Source organism: Salmo salar, chromosome 20 (genome assembly GCF_965601325.2).
Source record: "Salmo salar chromosome 20, fSalSal1, whole genome shotgun sequence".
Classification (NCBI taxonomy): domain Eukaryota; kingdom Metazoa; phylum Chordata; class Actinopteri; order Salmoniformes; family Salmonidae; genus Salmo; species Salmo salar.
The window spans coordinates 88108894-88130929 of NC_138310.1; the positions used below are offsets into that span (position 1 = coordinate 88108894).

General features: G+C 47.6%; 1 protein-coding gene across 6 annotated transcripts in view; it reads left to right on the forward strand.

The window, feature by feature from the left end:
- The window catches only part of LOC106581515 (protein CASP), a 181715-nt gene that overhangs the window by 154384 nt on the left and 5295 nt on the right, over nucleotides 1-22036 (forward strand). For 5 of the 6 annotated variants that reach the window (XM_045704070.2, XM_045704072.2, XM_045704071.2 and 2 more), the window contains one exon: nucleotides 2058-15120. In XM_045704070.2, the coding sequence (XP_045560026.1) occupies nucleotides 2058-2508 (451 nt within the window). In that variant the 3' untranslated portion in view covers nucleotides 2509-15120. Of the gene's footprint in view, nucleotides 1-2057; nucleotides 15121-16771; nucleotides 16909-17143; nucleotides 17214-19336; nucleotides 19444-19569; nucleotides 19687-21782; nucleotides 21870-22036 lie in introns of those variants that run through there. The other variant, XM_045704075.1, reaches the window with a different exon arrangement.

Sequence of the window (22036 nt, forward strand, 5' to 3'; positions counted from 1 at the left end):
AGACCTGGATAGTATGACAGAACTCTGCAGGGTATCTCTGCAGTAGATAGAACTGCCAAAGAGGGCAAAGTTGCGATCTTGATGAAACATTTTGTAGTTGGGGATGGAGATTTCAGAATTTTTGGTGGCCTTCCTAAGCCAGGATTCAGACATGGCTATGACATCAGGGTTGTCGGAATGTGCTAAAGCAGTGAATAAAACAAACTTAGGGAGGGGGCTACAGGGCCTAGGGAATGGGGCTGCGGGGCCTGGGTTCACCTCTACATCACCAGAGGAACAGAGGAGGAGTAGGAAAAGGGTACAGCTATAAGAACTTGTTGTCTAGTGCGTTGGGAACAGAGAGTAAAAGGAGCAGATTTCTGGGCGTGGTAGAATAGATTCAGGGCATAATGTACAGACAAGGGTATGGTAGGATGTGAGTACAGTGGAGGTAAACCTAGGCATTGAGTGACAATGAAAAAGCTTGCATCTCTGGAGACACCAGTTAAGCCAGGTGAGGTCTCTGCATGTGTGGGGGGTATGATAAAAGAGCTATCTAAGGCATGTTGAGCGGGACTGGGGGCTCTACAGTGAAATAAAAGCAGTTGACAAGGCATAATGACATTAGAGAGAGGCATGTGTAGCCGAGTGATCATAGGGTCCAATGAGCAGCAATAGGTGAGTCAGGGAGCCGTTCGGGAAGTCGCAACTTTGCTAGACGAGCGGGAGACACGGCGTTCAGAAAGCTAGCGGGCTGGGGCTAGCAGATGGGTCTTCGGCGACATCGCAACGGAAAAGCCTATTGAAACCACATCGGACAATTACGTCGGCAGACCAGTCATGATGGATCGGCGGGCCTCCGTGTCGGCAATAAAGGGTCCAAGCCAATTGGCAAAAGAGGTATTGTAGCCCATGGATTAGCTGGTATACATACCTCTTCGGCTAGCCGCGAGATGGGCCTAGCTCAAGGCTAACTGGTGCTTGCTTCGGGACAGAGGCGTTAGCCACTCGGTTGCAGCTAGCTAGCTGCGATGATCCAGTCTAATGTTCCAGAGCTTGCGGCAGGAATCCGGTGATGTGGTGGAGAAAAGACGTCCGATATGCTCTGGGTTGATATCGCTCTGTACAGACTGGCAGGTATTGACCGAGCTGAAGGTGAAGGCCGCTTGCCGTGGCTAACAATGACTTGTAGCTATTTAGCTGGCTAGCTTCTAATGGAGGTTCCAGTTATGAAGTTTAAAAATAGCAGATCCGTACCACATTGGGTGAGGCAGGTTGCAGGAAAGTATATTTAGATCGTAGGTGGAAAGTGAGATTAAAATATATACGAGAAAAACGAAGATCCGACTATTTACACGGGACAAGACAAACACACGTACGACTGCTATGCCATCTTGGATTTACATTACATATCACAATCAGCCCTGATTGCGAGTCCCATAGGGCGGCGCACAATTGACCCAGCGTCGTCCGGGTTTGGCCAGGGGTAGGCCGTCATTGTAAATAACAATTTGTTCTTAACTGACTTGCCTATTTAAATAAAGGTTAAATAAAAAAAATAGGAAAATAGCTTTTTTTTACAAAATCTAGAAACCTGATATTCCACAAATGACGGTGTAATTTCAATGACAGGTATTCGTATCAACATTTCATCTTTTGTAATAAACTAGACCGATGTCTTTACGGTGTTATGTATTGGTTTGTAGTACACAACATGTACTTCAAAAGCAACTAGAATTCATTTAGGCCCAATATTGACTCCATCGCAATCAATTGAATAAATCTTATTTTCTGGTGCTCTTAAATTTCATGTGGGTCTTCTAACTCTTTGAAGTTGATAGCACTAGTGAATTATGTAAATTAAGAGTCTTGTGTGGGATAGTAACAGACTTATAACTAATTCATTAGACCATGTCTATTCTGTTGCTGTGAATCCTAGTGCTGTGATATTACACGCTGTAGAATTGGTGACTGTTTTGTTCAAATCTACTTCTACTTACGGTCTTCTGTTTGACGTATGATGTCCAGTTGTGTTTGAGGAGTCAGTCTTTAACCCCCTGTTCTCCGTCCCTCCCCAGGTCTCGTATCCGCAGGGAGCTCTTCATAGAGGAGATTCAGGCTGCAGGGGCAGCAGCTAAAGCAGGGGAGGGGGACAGCTGTGACGGGACAGAGTCCGATGGCACGGTGGAGGGCCGCCACCGAGGGCCTACAGGGCCAGAGGAGCACAAAGAGGCCTCTGAGGACCAGGACATGGAGGTCAGGGTTGAAGCTGGGGTGTCAGGTGTATCCCCTGTCCAGAGGAACTGCACTACCTCAGGTTCAGCCGGGCCAGGCTCCAGCAGCAGCAGCCTCTTCGGTCCCCCTGAGGCAGGTCTCTCTCTCTCAGCCCCCTCCAGTCAACCCTCAACCCCGGCTAGGAACCCCAGGGACAATACCCTGCGCAAGAAGAAAGCTGCCAACCTCAACAATATCATCCACAGACTGGAGAAGGCTGCCGGCAAGGAAGACCTGTCTGAGTGGGAGTTCTGAACCTCACCCCTCCCCCCCACACCTGTTCTCATGACCTCACAACCTCTGCCCTTTGACCCTCACCCTGGTCTTCTCCTATTGGACAGAAGAGGGCAACAGCCAAAGCCAAGCTTAATGGCCATTTTTATACCCAGTCTCTTTCCTGAGAGAGAGAGAGAAGCGGTTGCCAAACCAAGATATAGAAGAAGATATAATGAACTCTGAGAAGACAAAAAGGATTGAATCCTAGGCTCTCTGAATACTGAGTTTAGTTTTGTTACTGAGTAAAGCACTTAGTCGTCCTGCTGGCCACAGGGCCTGCTGTACCCCCAACTCCACCAGTTACTGGCAGGCTGCACCACAGACAGACAGGCAGGAAGGCAGGCTGAGCTGGGGCTGTTTTAAAGGATGGATGGACGCACTCACAGGAGGAGAATTCTTTAATGTGTTCATTTAGAAGAGATCCATTTTTCCCCTGTCAACTCAGTGTCCTGTCCCACAGAACTCCCCTCACGTAGTGAGCCCAGCCACCTCTTTTCCCACACTGTCCAGTGACTGTTGCAAACCTTTTGCCTTTTTCTCTCTCCACTGATGTGTTTTGTTTTAAGGGTTCACGTGGCTTTTTAACCTTGTTACTTCATTCTGTGTGTGTGTGTGTGTGTGTGTGTGTGTGTGTGTGTGTGTGTGTGTGTGTGTGTGTGTGTGTGTGTGTGTGTGTGTGTGTGTGTGTGTGTGTGTGTGTGTGTGTGTGTGTGTGTGTGTGTGTGTGTGTGTGTGTGTGTGTGTGTGTGTGTGTGTGTGTGGCTGAGGATCAAGATGATTCAGCTGAAGAGAAGAATCAAACCTAAAAAGGCCAAGTTTCCATAGTTACTGAGGGAAGAATGACCTTTGACCCCTGTGTGGTCCTGCTAGCAGCCATGTGATGGTGCTGAGTGGTATCTCCGGTGCACCGCTCAACGGAAGAGGAACCACCTTTTTTTTGTTCCCTAGTGTACTCCAACGATGATTTTTATATAGCGATTTGGTTGCCACTAAGAGATTGCACAGTCTATTGACTCTAGAGAGTACAAGTTAGAGAATTGTTTTTACAAAAGCTAAAAAGAGAAGAGTTACTGTTTTGAAACTTAAAAATGAAACTTGGTTAACTCCCAGTTGAAACATGATATATGATGAAACGGCGTAGTATCTAACGTAGTGATATGTTGTCATTGTCCTGGGTTAGTAAGTGTACACATCACAGTTTAACCAACCTGCTCTGACCTATTGTGTCTCTGCCAATGTTTTCCTTCACAAAACATATTTCCAGGTGAAATCAGGAAAACTGGACAAAACAACACGGACATGTCAATATCATCTGTACTGGAAGTCCCAGGTTTGGTCAATAACACAGGCTGCTGTATTATTCTCCATACAGAAAGGCAGGTGGCTTATACTAAAGTCCTACTTCATACACCCTACTCCACACACCCTACTCCACACACCCTACTCCACACACCCTACTCCACACACCCTACACCATACTAGAGGTCGACCGATTAATCAGAATGGCCGATTAATTAGGGCCGATTTCAAGTTTTCATAACAATCGGTAATCGGTATTTTTGGACACCGATTTGCTGATTTAAAACACACAAAAAAACAACATTTTTTTACACATTTAACTAGGCAAGTCAGTTAAGAACACATTCTTATTTTCAATGACGGCCTAGGAACGGTGGGTTAACTGCCTTGTTCAGGGGCAGAACGACAGATTTTTACCTTGTCAGACCGGGGATTCGATCTTGCAACCTTACGGTTAACTAGTCCAACGCTCTAACCACCTGCTTTACATTGCACTCCACGAGGAGCCTGCCTGTTATGCGAATGCAGTAAGAAGCCAAGGTAAGTTGCTAGCTAGCATTAAACTTATCTTATAAAAATCAGTCAATCATAATCACTAGTTAACTACACATGGTTGATGATATTACTAGTTTATCTAGCCTGTCCTGCGTAGCATATAATCGATAAGGTGCGCATTCGCGAAAAAGGACTGTCGTTGCTCCAACGTGTACCTAACCATAAACATCAATGTCTTTATTAAAATCAATACACAAGTATATATTTTTTAACCTGCATATTTAGTTAATATTGCCTGCTAACATGAATTTCTTTTAACTAGGATAATTGTGTCACTTCTCTTGCAACAGAGTCAGGGTATATGCAGCAGTTTGGGCCGCCTGGCTCGTTGCGAACTGTGTGAAGACTATTTCTTCCTAACAAAGACAGCCAACTTCGCCAAACGGGGGTAAAGCGCATTTGTGAAAAAAGCACAATCGTTGCACGACTGTACCTAACCATAAACATCAATGCCTTTCTTAAAATCAATACACAGAAGTAGATATTTTTAAACCTGCATATTTAGCTAAAAGAAATCCAGGTTAGCAGGCAATATTAACCAGGTGAAAGTGTGTCAGTTCTCTTCCGTTCATTGCACGCAGAGTCAGGGTATATGCAACAGTTTGGGCCGCCTGGCTCGTTGCGAACTAATTTGCCAGAATGTTACGTAATTATGACATAACATTGAAGGTTGGGCGATGTAACAGGAATATTTAGACTTAGAGACTTAGAGACTTAGATCGTTAGATAAAACACGGAACGGTTCCGTATTTCACTGAAAGAATAAACGTTTTGTTTTCGAGATGATAGTTTCCGGATTCGACCATATTAATGACCTAAGGCTCGTATTTCTGTGTGTTATTATGTTATAATTAAGTCTATGATTTGATATTTGACAGAGCAGTCTGGCTGAGTGGTGGTAGGCACCATCAGGCTCGTAAGCATTCATTCAAACAGCACTTTCGTGCGTTTTGCCAGCAGCTCTTCGCAATGCTTCAAGCGTTGTGCTGTTTAAGCCTATCAACTCCCAAGATTAGGCTGGTGTAACTGATGTGAAATGGCTAGCTAGTTAGCGGGGAGTGCGCTAATATCGTTTCAAACGTCACTCGCTCTGAGACTTGGAGTAGTTGTTCCCCTTGCTCTGCATGGGTAACGCTTCTTCGAGGGTGGCTGTTGTCGATGTGTTCCTGGTTCGAGCCCAGGTAGGAGCGAGGAGAGGGACGGAAGCTATACTGTTACACTGGCAATACTAAAGTGCCTATAAGAACATCCAATAATCAAAGGTATATGAAATACAAATCGTATAGAGAGAAATAGTCCTATAATTCCTATAATAACTACAACCTAAAACTTCTTACCTGGGAATATTGAAGACTCATGTTAAAAGGAACCACCAGCTTTCATATGTTCTCATGTTCTGAGCAAGGAACTTAAACGTTAGCTTTTTTACATGGCACATATTGCACTTTTACTTTCTTCTCCATCACTTTGTTTTTGCATTATTTAAACCAAATTGAACATGTTTTCATTATTTATTTGAGGCTAAATTGATTTTATTGATGTATTATATTAAGTTAAAATAAGTGTTCATTCAGTATTGTTGTAATTGTCATTATTACAAATACATCGGGAAAAAAATCGGCCGATTAATCGTATCGGGGGTTTTGGGTCCTCCAATAATCGGTATCGGCGTTGAAAAATCATAATCGGTCGACCTCTACACCATACCCTACTCCACACACCCTACACAACACCCTACTCCACACACCCTACTCCACACACCCTACTCCACACACCCTACTCCACACATCCTACTCCAGACATCCTACTCCAGACATCCTACTCCACACATCCTACTCCACAATACCCTACTCCACACATCCTACTCCACACATCCTACTCCAGACCCTTCTCCAGGGCTACAAGTCCCCTGTCCTTCATTCCACACGTTGTCACACTAGACTATGGGTCACATGGAGTGTACGGCTGCTGTATGCTGTGTTTGTACATTCTGTTGCTAGTACTGTACACCTATTGGTTTAGATCTTTATGACAACTCTCTCCCTCACCCCCCCCCCTCTCTCTCTCTCTCTCTCTCCCTCCCTCCCTCCCTCCCTTACCCCTCCCTCTCTCTTGTCCCTCCCTTACCCCTCCCTCCCTCTCGTCCCTCCCTTACCCCTCCCTCCCTCTCGTCCCCCCCTTACCCCCCCTCTCTCTCCCTCCCTTACCTCTCTCTCTCCCTCTCTCCCTCTCTCCCTCCCTCCCTTACCTCTCCCTCTCTCCCTCCCTCCCTTACCTCTCCCTCCCTCCCTTACCTCTCCCTGCCTTACCTCTCCCTCCCTCCCTTACCTCTCCCTGCCTTACCTCTCCCTCCCTCCCTTACCCCTCCCTCTCTCGTCTCTCCCTCCCCCCATCCCTTACCCCTCCCTCTCCCTCCCCCCATCCCTTACCCCTCCCTCTCCCTCCCCCCCTCTCTCTCCCCCCCTCTCTCCCTCCTTCCCTCCCTCTCTCTCGTCCCTCCCTTACCCATCCCTCTCTCTCGTCCCTCCCTCTCTCTCTCCCTCCCTTACCCCTCATAAACATCCTCTCTCGGTGCCTGTCAGCCCACTGCCTCTTCTTCGTGTGTGTGTGTGTGTGTTTTTTAATGTTGTGAATGGGGTCGTTTCTTGTACGTACTTGCACACACTTAAGAGTGCACAACTGCCACTCACCATTTCTACTATAAGCTGTTTTATGGGTTGTTGTTATTATTATTATTATTATTATTATTATTATTATTAGCATCATGAAGTAGTGTGATATTATTTTACTGTAGACTCTTTGTATGGTCATATCGTACTTATAGTTTGGTTTTTATTCAGCTGTATTGTTCATTTAATGTCTTATTATTTGACTTGATGTTTTTATTGCATAATGGATTACCTGAGGGCTGAAGTACTTTTATTTGCGGGGTGGGGGGGACTGAAACTGCCGGCAGTATTGGGTAATATTTACACGATGTAGTTAGTTCCCATACGTTTGTATTTTGATGAATTCTGAAGTTTATTGGACGTGTCATTTACGTTGCTTTTAAATAGACATGGAATCTACAGTATATGCTCAGGCATTGACTGTTTCCCTCACAGCGCTCATGCTCTTTATCGTTGAATCAAACGATACATCTACAAGACAAGATTACACAATATCTCTTGGCACTATCTCCTAGGATCACTGAATACTGTCTCTCTTGGCACCATATCCAAAATCACAGAATATCTCTTACAACTATCTCTTAGATCAGGGGTTCTTCAACTTTTTCAGCTCAAGACCCAAATGAGAAATTTACCATCTTCCCGTGGTGCAAATCATCCTTCAACGACCCAAATTAAGAAGAAATAGTATGTGGTTATAGATGTATTCTCATAATTCGGGACCCACCTCACTTGCCCAGGGCCAGCTTTGGGTCCCCACCTATAGTTTAAAAAACCCTTTCCTAGATCAGAGAGTATCTCTTGGCACTATCTCCTAGATCAGAGAGTATCTCTTGGCACTATCTCCTAGATCAGAGAGTATCTCTTGGCACTATCTCCTAGATCAGAGAGTATCTCTTGGCACTATCTCCTAGATCAGAGTATCTATATCTCCCAATGGCTCGTGTCTGATGGTGTCTGTTTGGGGCAACGTCATGCTGTCTCCAGGGCATGCTTTCCATTTCACAGGCGCCACATACACCGGTGCTGTCTGAAGAACACAGTGCAGTAAACTCAGTGAAGTCATACAGGCAGCCTTGATGTACAGTAGGGGGCTTTTAGAAGAATCATAGTACCCTGTTGTCTCTCTTTCCTGTTAGTGGGTATGTTTTGTCAAAATGGTGTCTGGTGATAGGAAATAGACTCATGACAATTAGTCTTGACTGATCTCGGCCCAGAGAATCATCTCTGCCGAATTGAGATCGAAAGAGTATATATTTAAGGAAATAAGGAAGTGTTCTTTTACAGAGTTGTATCCGTCGTGTCCCTTATGTTACAGACTGTATACATTACAGACTGTATGGCCTCGCCAAGCTCCAAAGCATTATCCATCCATCATAACACTGTTATTGATTGATCTGATACAGTAATACTGTTGTTATGCATCGGTAGAAGCAGCCCGTATCCATAGCAGCCATGACAGACCCATCCATAGACACACCAAGCACTTATTGTGACTGTAGGCTGCTACGCAAACCCCTCCTGTTCAGCTCAGCACTCCAAATAACTCTGGGAAATGTATGCCTTTCACACGTGGTTTCAAACCAAACACAGGCTTTTTACTCATGACCTGCAGCCCAGCACGACACTGCTTCTTTATACTGTGTTTGGTGGCAACTCCTGGTGACAACGCCTGGTGACAACACTGAGCCAGCAGCACCCAGGGGACTTGGTTCTAAACCAAAACCCTTCATTATACTGGGTCTCCTTAGCCAATCTCCTGACATCATTTCACACCTCTCACCATTGGTTAGAAACCAAAAGCATTCCCAGAGTTCTAAGTCCATATATATTTATTGATTAATCAGGATTTCAGAAAGAAATCAGGGTTACTGTGCTACGGTATTCCCTACATCTGCATGACGGCATTTCATTACAACGTAGCCCTACTCCACTGATGTCCAATGGCCTGTAGCCCTACTCCACTGATGTCCAATGGCCTGTAGCCCTACTCCACTGATGTCCAATGGCCTGTAGCCCTACTACGCTGATGTCCAATGGCCTGTAGCCCTACTACCCTGATGTCCAATGGCCTGTAGCCCTACTACCCTGATGTCCAATGGCCTGTAGCCCTACTCCACTGATGTCCAATGGCCTGTAGCCCTACTCCACTGATGTCCAATGGCCTGTAGCCCTACTACCCTGATGTCCAATGGCCTGTAGCCCTACTACCCTGATGTCCAATGGCCTGTAGCCCTACTACCCTGATGTCCAATGGCCTGTAGCCCTACTCCCCTGATGTCCAATGGCCTGTAGCCCTACTCCCCTGATGTCCAATGGCCTGTAGCCCTACTACGCTGATGTCCAATGGCCTGTAGCCCTACTACGCTGATGTCCAATGGCCTGTAGCCCTACTACGCTGATGTCCAATGGCCTGTAGCCCTACTACCCTGATGTCCAATGGCCTGTAGCCCTACTACCCTGATGTCCAATGGCCTGTAGCCCTACTCCACTGATGTCCAATGGCCTGTAGCCCTACTCCACTGATGTCCAATGGCCTGTAGCCCTACTACCCTGATGTCCAATGGCCTGTAGCCCTACTACCCTGATGTCCAATGGCCTGTAGCCCTACTACCCTGATGTCCAATGGCCTGTAGCCCTACTCCCCTGATGTCCAATGGCCTGTAGCCCTACTCCCCTGATGTCCAATGGCCTGTAGCCCTACTCCCCTGATGTCCAATGGCCTGTAGCCCTACTACCCTGATGTCCAATGGCCTGTAGCCCTACTCCCCTGATGTCCAATGGCCTGTAGCCCTACTCCCCTGATGTCCAATGGCCTGTAGCCCTACTACGCTGATGTCCAATGGCATGTAGCCCTACTACGCTGATGTCCAATGGCCTGTAGCCTTACTACGCTGATGTCCAATGGCCTGTAGCCCTACTACGCTGATGTCCAATGGCCTGTAGCCCTACTCCGCTGATGTCCAATGGCCTGTAGCCCTACTCCGCTGATGTCCAATGGCCTGTAGCCCTACTCCGCTGATGTCCAATGGCCTGTAGCCCTACTCCGCTGATGTCCAATGGCCTGTAGCCCTACTCCGCTGATGTCCAATGGCCTGTAGCCCTACTCCGCTGATGTCCAATGGCCTGTAGCCCTACTACGCTGATGTCCAATGGCCTGTAGCCCTACTACGCTGATGTCCAATGGCCTGTAGCCCTACTCCGCTGATGTCCAATGGCCTGTAGCCCTACTCCGCTGATGTCCAATGGCCTGTAGCCCTACTACGCTGATGTCCAATGGCCTGTAGCCCTACTCCCCTGATGTCCAATGGCCTGTAGCCCTACTCCCCTGATGTCCAATGGCCTGTAACAGACGCCTCACAAGTTCTCAACTGGCAGCTTCATTAAATAGTACCCGCAAACACCAGTCTCAACGTCAACAGTGAAGAGGCGGTAGAGTTGCAAAGAAAAAGCCATATCTCAGACTGGCCAATAAAAAGAAAACATTAAGATGGGCAAAAGAGCGGGCCTCCTCGGTGGTACAGTGGTCTAAGGCAGTGCCACTAGAGATTCTGGGTTCGAGTCCCCAGGCTCTGTCGCAGCCGGCCGCGACCGGGAGGCCCATGGGGCGGCGCACAATTGGCCCAGCGTCGTCCGGTTTAGAGGAGGGTTTGGCCGGCGGGGATATCCTTGTCTCATCGCGCACTAGCGACTCCTGTGGCGGGCCGGGCACAGTGCACTCTGACCGGGTCGCCAGGTGTACGGTGTTTCCTCCGACACATTGGTGCGGCTGGCTTCCGGGTTGGATATGCGTTGCGTCAAGAAGCAGTGCGGTTGGGTCGTGTTTCGGAGGACGCACGGCTCTCGACCTTCGCCTCTCCTGAGTCCATACGGGAGTTGCAGCGATGAGACAAGACTGTAACTACTACCAATTGGATACCACAAAATTGGGGAGATGAAGAAAAAAAAAAGATGGGCAAAAGACCACAGACACTGGACAGAGGAACTCTGCCTAGAAGGCCAGCATCCCGGAGTCGCCTCTTCACTGTTGACGTTGAGACTGGTGTTTTGCGGGTACTATTTAATGAAGCTGCCAGTTGAGGACTTGTGAGGCGTCTGTTTCTCAAACTAGACACTGATGTACTTGTCCTCTAGCTCAGTTGTGAACCAGGGCCTCCCACTCTTTCTAGAGCCAGTTTGCGCTGTTCTGTGAAGGAAGTAGTGCACAGCGTTGTACGAGATCTTCAGTTTCTTGGCAATTTCTCACATGGAATAGCCTTCATTTCTCAGAACAAGAATAGACTGACGAGTTTCAGAAGAAAGTTCTTTGTTTCTCGCCATTTTGAGCCTGTAATCAAACCCACAAATGCTGATGCTCCAGATACTCAACTAGTCTAAAGAAGGCCAGTTTTATTGCTTCTTTAATTAGCACAACAGTTTTCAGCTGTGCTAACATAATTGCAAAATGGTTTTGTAATGATCAATTAGCCTTTTAAAATGATAAACTTGGATTAGCTAACACAACGTGCCATTGGAACACAGGAGTGGTGGTTGCTGATCATGGGCCTCTGTACGCCTATGTAGATATTGCATAGAAAAAATCTGCCGTTTCCTGCTACAAAAGTCATTTACAACATCAACAAGGTCTACACTGTATTTCTGATCAATTTTATGTTATTTTAATGGACAAAAAATGTAAGTTTCTTTTAAAAAAACAAGGAAATGTCTAAGTGACCCCAAACTTTTCAATGGTAGTGTATTTATTTATAGTTCTCCCCCCTTCATCTCTCCCCCCTCTCTCTCCATCTATCCCCCTTCTCTCCATCTCTCCCCCCTCCCTCTCCATCTCTCCCCCTCTCTCTCTCCCCATCTCTCCCCCCTCTCTCTCCATCTATCCCCCTTCTCTCTCCATCTCTCCCCCCTCCCTCTCCATCTCTCCCCCCTCTCTCTCTCCCCATCCCTCCCCCCTCTCTCTCCATCTATCCCCCTTCTCTCTCCATCTCTCCCCCCTCTCTCTCCATCTCTCCCCTCTCCATCTCTCCCCCCTCCCTCTCCATCTCTCCCCCCTCTCTCTCTCTCCATCTCTCCCCCCTCTCTCTCACTCTCTCTGTGATGAAGGCTGTAAAACAGCTGTGATCTCCTAATGAGAGAAACATTGTCTTCTCCTGCCTGGCTTGGGCTGTCTCTTGAACCTCTACTGCTTTTATCATGAGTGTTTTAATGCTCTTAAGCACTTCCAACACTCTGACAGCTTGTCTGTTGTATCTGCTCTCCCAGACAGTGGGAGATCATCAGAGACCGTGCCTTCAGCAGCCAGTCGGACACAGGGCAGTGATGTCATCAACCATGGACCGCTGTTCAGCTGATGCTTTAGTTAGAGACCTTTGACCTGGGTGTAGATTACACTATATTTTGGAGGCTGTAGGTGCAGTTTACCATAGTCCATTTCTATCTCGAATTGATGTTTATTCTGATCTGACAGAATCCTATTTATTAAGTAGTTTATATCGTCACGGAAACCAAATGGGTGCTGTCTGTGTCAGGTCAGATGTCCCGTCAGTATGATGATGTCAGGATTGACCGTCGCTCTCTGTATGACTGGCCACACTTCCGACTGCCATTACAGAGACTACAGCTGCTCTCCAAATGGCACCTTGTTCTGTATATAATACACCAAGTCTCTAAAAGGCATTTATCTTGTGCTTTTCTCCTCATCCACTTCCAATGGACCGGTCTCTCTAATCATTTTTCATGAAGACTGTAGGAACAAATTGCATCGATCGTCATCTTCATATTTTGGTACTTTTTAGCTTATTTGTGTTTCTCAACACTTTTGCTGTCAAAATTTAAAGGGTCAAGTTTAGTGGCATTCAAGAGTTTCTGTGTAGAAGGGGATCTGCTGTGTGTTTGGTTGTACGTGTCTTTTGTGTTTGGTTATTTACACAGTTTCCTCTAGGAGAAGTCAAGTTTTCAGATTAGACTGTACGAGGTTCAGCCTGCAGTGTCTGATGGGAAAAGTTTGTTTTGTGTTAAATATTCTAATCTGGCTTTTACAGCTGAACAATTTGATGTTATTGTCCGATTTGATTGGGTTTATTTTGTTTGGTGGGGGGGGGAGGAGGGGGAATTCAGGAATTTTCCATCCACAGATATTTTTCTATAAAGCTAAATCGGATGATTCTATACACTGTTGTATAAAACGCTGTACAGATGCAACAGACTGTATATCATGTTAAAGTCTCCTGAAGTTGTAAAACATTGTTATTGTTCGTTCTATTGAAGTAGTAGTTATTAGTGTATGTGGTTGTAGAGGCGGTCTGGACCGCAGCACTGGGCTCCATATCAGGACTAGGAAAAACAATTCTCTGTTTTCTAATACTTTTTAAAAAGACATATTATTGAAGTGGATTTTTGTAAGAAGGAAAATACTTTCAGAATCATTGGTATACACAGCACACACACTTCCTCTTTCTCACATCACAGCACAATACACATCACACTGGAGAATGTTGTGTTTATCGGGCCCCTGTCTATGTCCCTCATGGAACTCTCCTATTTCAGGCATATATATATATATATATGAACATAATAATTGTGTTTCTACCTTGTCTGTCTCTACTGGCTCTGGTCTGTCAGTAGCTGGATGAGGAGACTGGGTAGAATGGCCCAGTTAGTAAAAGGCACTGGACCAGGGTTGGAGTCAAGTCCATTTTAAATTCCTGTCAATTCAGAAAGTAAACCAAATTCTAAATGTTCCCAATTGAAAAAGCATTGAAGATAATTGGAATTTCAGTATGCTTCCTGAATAAATTGGAGTTTAAATGGAATTGACCCCCATCCTTGCACTGGACTGACTTCCTGTTTATTGAGTTGTCATGCTGTCCAGTCATTAGCTGGCTACTTGTGTTTTGGACAATGGATACCCATAATGAGTTTACCAAGTCCGCTTGAACGGTTTCTGTTTCTTGGTATTATGTCTGAGCAGAACACACTAATGGGTCTTTATGAAATAGCAGCTGTAGACAGAGATGAAGTTTTTTTTCCCAAGTTAAAATCTCAACCAAACAAAAAGGTTGTTCCGTTCACTGCACAAAATCCACAGATCATTCACAAGCTAAGACACTTTCTATTTAATATTCTTATCAATATGATATCAGCCATTAAGATGAAATGAAACTTTGGTTGAAGTGAATCTTTGGTGAGAAACGTCTAGCCCAAATTCTCCCTACATCGTTTCCCACTCTTGAGATCAGCACAGAGTAAGTTGTAAACCAAAATGAAGAGAGGGGGTTTATCCGTACCTCTTCACAAAGCTTTAATATGCTTTCGGTGGCTTGAACCAATCATTTGTTTGTGTCAGTTCAGAGTGAAGCGTTATAATTTGTTAATTTCAGTCAGCAACAATTTGTTGTTGAAGTCTTCTCATCCTATCCCAGTCACTTATTTATGTTTCAGTGTATTCAACCCGGTCTCAGAGCATTTCGTATTATTCTGTGTGTAAATCCGTGACACTCTATTTAGTAAAATATGTTACAGGTGGGCATATAACGCGAACGTCTAGCAACCCAAAGGTTGCGAGTTCGAATCTCATCACGGACAACTTAAGCGTTTTGTTAATTCGTAACATTGTACGTTTTGCTTTTTCGTAACATATAATACGAATTGTAATTCGTAACATATCATACAAAATGGGTGATGGACATCCACAAATGAATACCATATGAAACGTAACATATCATAGAAATTGTAGTGTCTCGGATTTACATACAGAAAATACGAAATGCTCTGAGACCAGGTTGGTGTTTTGTATGGTTGTTAAAGGATGGCTAGGATATCCTAGTTTTCCTAGCTAGCACTTGGGTTGCTCCAAACATTTTTCTGAACCTGCTTTCATTGGCCTTGCCTTGGGTTTGCTTGTTTCCGTTGAATATTTTTCTGTCATGTTGTCTGTTCTCAGCGCTGTAAGACAGTCCCTTACACAACATGGAGAAGCAATATCACTGTAATAAACAATGTAGTGTTGTTATTAGGATTATTCACTTGCACCCTAGGTGTGATAATTGAAGTAAATCTCTTTTATACAAACACAGATGGTGTTGTCTTTGACGTTTCTGCCATCTCATTCCCTACTGAAGGATGTGATGCCATGATGCTCTACAATGACTTTGTTGACCTCGGGTCATCTTTTAACTGGGGCGGCAGGTAACCTAGCGGTTAAGAGAGTTGGGCCAGTAACCGAAAGGTTGCTGGTTCGAGTCCCCAAGCAGACTAAAAGGAGAATCTGCCGACGTGTCCTTGAGCAAGGCACTTAACCCCTAACTGTTCTTGTAAGTCGGTCTGGATAAGAGCATCTGCTAAATGACTAAAATGTAAACGTTAAATCAGGATTATGCCTCTAGGGCCATTTCGTTCCAATCAGACTGGTTTGGATTTCTCCCTGAACAATATGGCTGACATTTTTACCCCATTCTGGAACTTTGAGGGTTCAAAAATGTAATAATATATTTTTTTAAATGACATCGCACACAGAGAGGGAGAGACGCACACAGAGAGGGAGAGACGCACACAGAGAGGGAGAGACGCACACAGAGAGGGAGAGACGCACACAGAGAGGGAGAGACGCACACAGAGAGGGAGAGACGCACACAGAGAGGGAGAGACGCACACAGAGAGGGAGAGACGCACACAGAGAGGGAGAAACACATGGAGAGAGGGAGAGCGATAGACACACACACAGAGAGACAGAGACATTTTAGGCAGAAGCCTCACTTTGAAAGTGTCCTTTTAACAAACAAGCCAGTCAGGACAGAACTTTGTTCAGACAAGAACCTGTTCTATCCTGTGTTCTTCAGCACCTGTTTCGTCCTGTGTTTTGGTAAGTGTTCTTCAGGCGCTGTTTCGTCCTGTGTTTTGGTAAGTGTTCTTCAGAACCTGTTTCGTCCTGTGTTTTGGTAAGTGTTCTTCAGAACCTGTTTCGTCCTGTGTTTTGGTAAGTGTTCTTCAGACGCTGTTTCGTCCTGTGTTTTGGTAAGTGTTCTTCGGGCGCTGTTTCGTCCTGTGTTTTGGTAAGTGTTCTTCAGAACCTGTTTCGTCCTGTGTTTTGGTAAGTGTTCTTCAGACGCTGTTTCGTCCTGTGTTTTGGTAAGTGTTCTTCAGGCGCTGTTTCGTCCTGTGTTTTGGTAAGTGTTCTTCAGAACCTGTTTCGTCCTGTGTTTTGGTAAGTGTTCTTCAGAACCTGTTTCGTCCTGTGTTTTGGTAAGTGTTCTTCAGAACCTGTTTCGTCCTGTGTTTTGGTAAGTGTTCTTCAGAACCTGTTTCGTCCTGTGTTTTGGTAAGTGTTCTTCAGAACCTGTTTCGTCCTGTGTTTTGGTAAGTGTTCTTCAGAACCTGTTTCGTCCTGTGTTTTGGTAAGTGTTCTTCAGAACCTGTTTTGTCCTGTGTTTTGGTAAGTGTTCTTCAGGCGCTGTTTCGTCCTGTGTTTTGGTAAGTGTTCTTCAGAACCTGTTACGTCCTGTGTTCTTCAGAAGCCTGGGTAAAATGTCTCGTGGAGTAATCGAGACCCACGGCTGTTGACGTCTGAAACCGCTAAGTGACTGACTGGAGAGCTACATATGACCAGAACATACAGATGTTATATGGGTCTGAAAATGAATTGAATGTACTGTAAGCATAAGCACTGATGATCTGTGATGTTGTGTGTTTAACTGGCTGTCCTCTGGCTCCACGTGTTTCCTCCATAGGACGCTATGCAGACCTGCAGCTGGAGTTCTCGTCTGCGGTCCGAACCAGCGCCGAGCAGAAAGAGCTCATCCTCAAACTGGAACACGACCTGAGCAGCATCCAGACCATGTCCTCCCTGTCACGCCCTGATGCTGAGGTTCTCTTTCACCTCTCTGACCTTTTACCCCCATGACCCTGCGACATCACTACCAGCCTTGTGTTAGTCTCCCCATCACTAAGATGCACATAGGTCCCTGTTCAGACGAGAGAAGTTGACTTAAGTCCGAATCGGGTCCTGAACCCCAAATGACCCCATGTCTAATCTGTTCTTATTAGTGTAAAGAATTGAAATGTACTTTAAATAAAGATTGATTTAATGTTTTCTCCACCAGGGGTCTGACCTGACTAGCATGATTGACAGCATCCCTGAGCCAATCAGAGAGGCCACTGCCATGTTTACAGGTATGTCGTAGGAGCTGGGTGTGTATATAACGGTGCTGGGTGTGTATGTAACGGTGCTGGGTGTGTATGTAACGGTGCTGGGTGTGTATGTAACGGTGCTGGGTGTGTATGTAACAGTGCTGGGTGTGTATGTAACAGTGCTGGGTGTGTATGTAACGGTGCTGTATGTAACGGTGCTGTATGTAACGGTGCTGTATGTAACGGTGCTGTATGTAACGGTGCTGGGTGTGTATGTAACGGTGCTGGGTGTGTATGTAACGGTGCTGGGTGTGTATGTAACGGTGCTGGGTGTGTACGTAACGGTGCTGGGTGTGTACGTAACGGTGCTGGGTGTGTACGTAACGGTGCTGGGTGTGTACGTAACGGTGCTGGGTGTGTACATAACGGTGCTGGGTGTGTACATAACGGTGCTGGGTGCTGTATGTAACGGTGCTGGGTGCTGTATGTAACGGTGCTGGGTGTGTACGTAACGGTGCTGGGTGTGTACGTAACGGTGCTGGGTGTGTACGTAACGGTGCTGGGTGTGTACGTAACGGTGCTGGGTGTGTACGTAACGGTGCTGGGTGTGTATGTAACGGTGCTGGGTGTGTATGTAACGGTGCTGGGTGTGTATGTAACGGTGCTGGGCGTGTATGTAACGGTGCTGGGCGTGTACGTAACGGTGCTGTGTGTGTACGTAACGGTGCTGTATGTAACGGTGCTGTATGTAACGGTGCTGGGTGTGTACGTAACGGTGCTGGGTGTGTACGTAACGGTGCTGGGTGTGTACGTAACGGTGCTGGGTGTGTACGTAACGGTGCTGTATGTAACGGTGCTGGGTGTGTACGTAACGGTGCTGGGTGTGTACGTGACGGTGCTGGGTGTGTACGTGACGGTGCTGGGTGTGTACGTGACGGTGCTGGGTGTGTACGTGACGGTGCTGGGTGTGTACGTGACGGTGCTGGGTGTAACGGTGCTGGGTGTAACGGTGCTGGGTGTAACGGTGCTGGGTGTAACGGTGCTGTGTGTGTACGTAACGGTGCTGGGTGTGTACGTAACGGTGCTGTATGTAACGGTGCTGGGTGTGTACGTAACGGTGCTGGGTGTGTATATAACGGTGCTGGGTGTGTATGTAACGGTACTGGGTGTGTACGTAACGGTGCTGTATGTAACGGTGCTGGGTGTGTATGTAACGGTGCTGGGTGTGTATGTGACGGTGCTGGGTGTAACGGTGCTGGGTGTAACGGTGCTGGGTGTAACGGTGCTGGGTGTAACGGTGCTGGGTGTGTACGTAACGGTGCTGTATGTAACGGTGCTGGGTGTGTATGTAACGGTGCTGGGTGTGTACGTAACGGTGCTGGGTGTGTATATAACGGTGTGTACGTAACGGTGCTGGGTGTGTACGTAACGGTGCTGGGTTTGTATGTAACGGTGCTGGGTGTGTATATAACGGTGCTGTATGTAACGGTGCTGGGTGTGTACGTAACGGTACTGGGTGTGTACGTAACGGTGCTGTATGTAACGGTGCTGGGTGTGTATGTAACGGTGCTGGGTGTGTATGTGACGGTGCTGGGTGTAACGGTGCTGGGTGTAACGGTGCTGGGTGTAACGGTGCTGGGTGTGTACGTAACGGTGCTGTATGTAACGGTGCTGGGTGTGTATGTAACGGTGCTGGGTGTGTATGTAACGGTGCTGGGTGTGTATGTAACGGTGCTGGGTGTGTACGTAACGGTGCTGGGTGTGTACGTAACGGTGCTGGGTGTGTATATAACGGTGTGTACGTAACGGTGCTGGGTGTGTACGTAACGGTGCTGGGTTTGTATGTAACGGTGCTGGGTGTGTATATAACGGTGCTGTATGTAACGGTGCTGGGTGTGTACGTAACGGTGCTGGGTGTGTATATAACGGTGCTGTCTGTGTATATAACGGTGCTGTATGTAACGGTGCTGGGTGTGTATATAACGGTGCTGTATGTAACGGTGCAGGGTGTGTATATAACGGTGCTGGGTGTGTATGTAACGGTGCTGGGTGTGTATGTAACGGTGCTGGGTGTGTATATAACGGTGCTGGGTGTGTATATAACGGTGCTTGCTGTATGTAACGGTGCTGGGTGTGTATATAACGGTGCTGGGTGTCCCCCCTAGGCATGGCCCCCCAGGGGGAGCTGCCTCAAGGCCAGATGGACTCTCTCCTCTCCATAATCTCCAGCCAGAGAGAGAGGTTCCGCTCACGCAACCAGGAGCTGGAGGCTGTGAGTCCCCTCTCTCTCTCTCTCTCTCTCTCTCTCTCTCACACACACACACACACACACACACACACACTGACTTTTCCACACTCTTTCTTAACCCCCTTCCCTCTCTGTCTCTGTGTCCTCCAGGAGAGTCGTTCCGTGCAGGTGACCATGCAGGCCCTGCAGAGTGAGCTGGACAGCCTGCGTGCCGACAACATCAAACTCTACGAGAAGATCAAGTTCCTCCAGAGCTACCCTGGCAGGGTGAGTAGGTTCCTCCCAGAGCTACCCTGGCAGGGTGAGTAGGTTCCTCCAGAGCTACCCTGGCAGGGTGAGTAGGTTCCTCCAGATCTACCCTGGCAGGGTGAGTAGGTTCCTCCAGAGCTACCCTGGCAGGGTGAGTAGGTTCCTCCAGACCTACCCTGGCAGGGTGAGTAGGTTCCTCCAGACCTACCCTGGCAGGGTGAGTAGGTTCCTCCAGAGCTACCCTGGCAGGGTGAGTAGGTTCCTCCAGATCTACCCTGGCAGGGTGAGTAGGTTCCTCCAGAGCTACCCTGGCAGGGTGAGTAGGTTCCTCCAGACCTACCCTGGCAGGGTGAGTAGGTTCCTCCAGAGCTACCCTGGCAGGGTGAGTAGGTTCCTCCAGAGCTACCCTGGCGGGGTGAGTAGGTTCCTCCAGATCTACCCTGGCGGGGTGAGTAGGTTCCTCCAGAGCTACCCTGGCAGGGTGAGTAGGTTCCTCCAGAGCTACCCTGGCGGGGTGAGTAGGTTCCTCCAGAGCTACCCTGGCAGGGTGAGTAGGTTCCTCCAGAGCTACCCTGGCGGGGTGAGTAGGTTCCTCCAGACCTACCCTGGCGGGGTGAGAAGGTTCCTCCAGAGCTACCCTGGCGGGGTGAGAAGGTTCCTCCAGAGCTACCCTGGCGGGGTGAGTAGGTTCCTCCAGAGCTACCCTGGCAGGGTGAGTAGGTTCCTCCAGAGCTACCCTGGCAGGGTGAGTAGGTTCCTCCAGAGCTACCCTGGCAGGGTGAGTAGGTTCCTCCAGAGCTACCCTGGCAGGGTGAGTAGGTTCCTACTGAGCTACCCTGGCTGGGTGAGTAGGTTCCTCCAGAGCTACCCTGGCTGGGTGAGTAGGTTCCTCCAGAGCTACCCTGGCAGGGTGAGTAGGTTCCTCCAGAGCTACCCTGGCAGGGTGAGTAGGTTCCTCCAGAGCTACCCTGGCAGGGTGAGTAGCTGGCCAGCCACCCATCACTTCAGAAGAGCAGGGGTGTATTCATTAGTCACAGATCATAGCAAAAATATTTGGTCTATTGCTAAACGTTTTGCTTCGGAAATCGTTTACCTTTTACTCTAGGACACCAAACGGGGAGGGGACCTACCTGATTCTGTGCAATAGAAACTGGTTTTCGTTGCAAAACGTTTTTAGTTTGGAGTAAACCGTTTCCGTTGCAAAACGTTTTTGCAACAGACTAAACGTCTTGCTACGGTCTGCGACTCCCCCTGTTGTAGGGTTGTTTTCTTTTGACTGACTTCCTGACTGACTGATCTGTCTCCCCCTATAGGCTGGACTGACTTCCTGACTGACTGATCTGTCTCCCCCTATAGGCTGGACTGACTTCCTGACTGACTGATCTGTCTCCCCCTATAGGCTGGACTGACTTCCTGACTGACTGATCTGTCTCCCCCTATAGGCTGGACTGACTTCCTGACTGACTGATCTGTCTCCCCCTATAGGCTGGACTGACTTCCTGACTGACTGATCTGTCTCCCCCTATAGGCTGGACTGACTTCCTGACTGACTGATCTGTCTCCCCCTATAGGCTGGACTGACTTCCTGACTGACTGATCTGTCTCCCCCTATAGGCGGCGCCCTGCGACTGACGCTCCCCCTCGGCTGGACTGACCCTGACTGCTGTCGTCCCCCCTATAGGCTGGACTGACTTCCTGACTGACTGATCTGTCTCCCCCTATAGGCTGGACTGACTTCCTGACTGACTGATCTGTCTCCCCCTATAGGCTGGACTGACTTCCTGACGTGACTGCCCCCCATGGCTGGTCTGCCCGCGCTGACGCCCCCCTCAGGCTGGACTGACTTCCTGACTGACTGATCTGTCTCCCCCTATAGGCTGGACTGACTTCCTGACTGACTGATCTGTCTCCCCCTATAGGCTGGACTGACTTCCTGACTGACTGATCTGTCTCCCCCTATAGGCTGGACTGACTTCCTGACTGACTGACGCTCCCCCTGGCTGGCTGCCCGCGCTGACGCTCCCCCAGGCTGGACTGACTTCCTGACTGACTGATCTGTCTCCCCCTATAGGCTGGACTGACTTCCTGACTGACTGATCTGTCTCCCCCTATAGGCTGGAGGCAGTGATGACACAGTTACAGTGCGTTACTCCTCCCAGTATGAGGAGAGACTGGACCCCTTCGCCTCCTTCAGCAAGAGGGTGAGGACAAACACACACACTTTAGATTGTATATTGGTCAGTGTGTATTGGTCAGTGTGTGTTGGTGTGTATTGGTCAGTGTGTGTTGGTGTGTATTGGTCAGTGTATTGGTCAGTGGTATTGGTCAGTGTGTTGGTCAGTGTGTATTGGTCAGTGTGTGTTGGTCA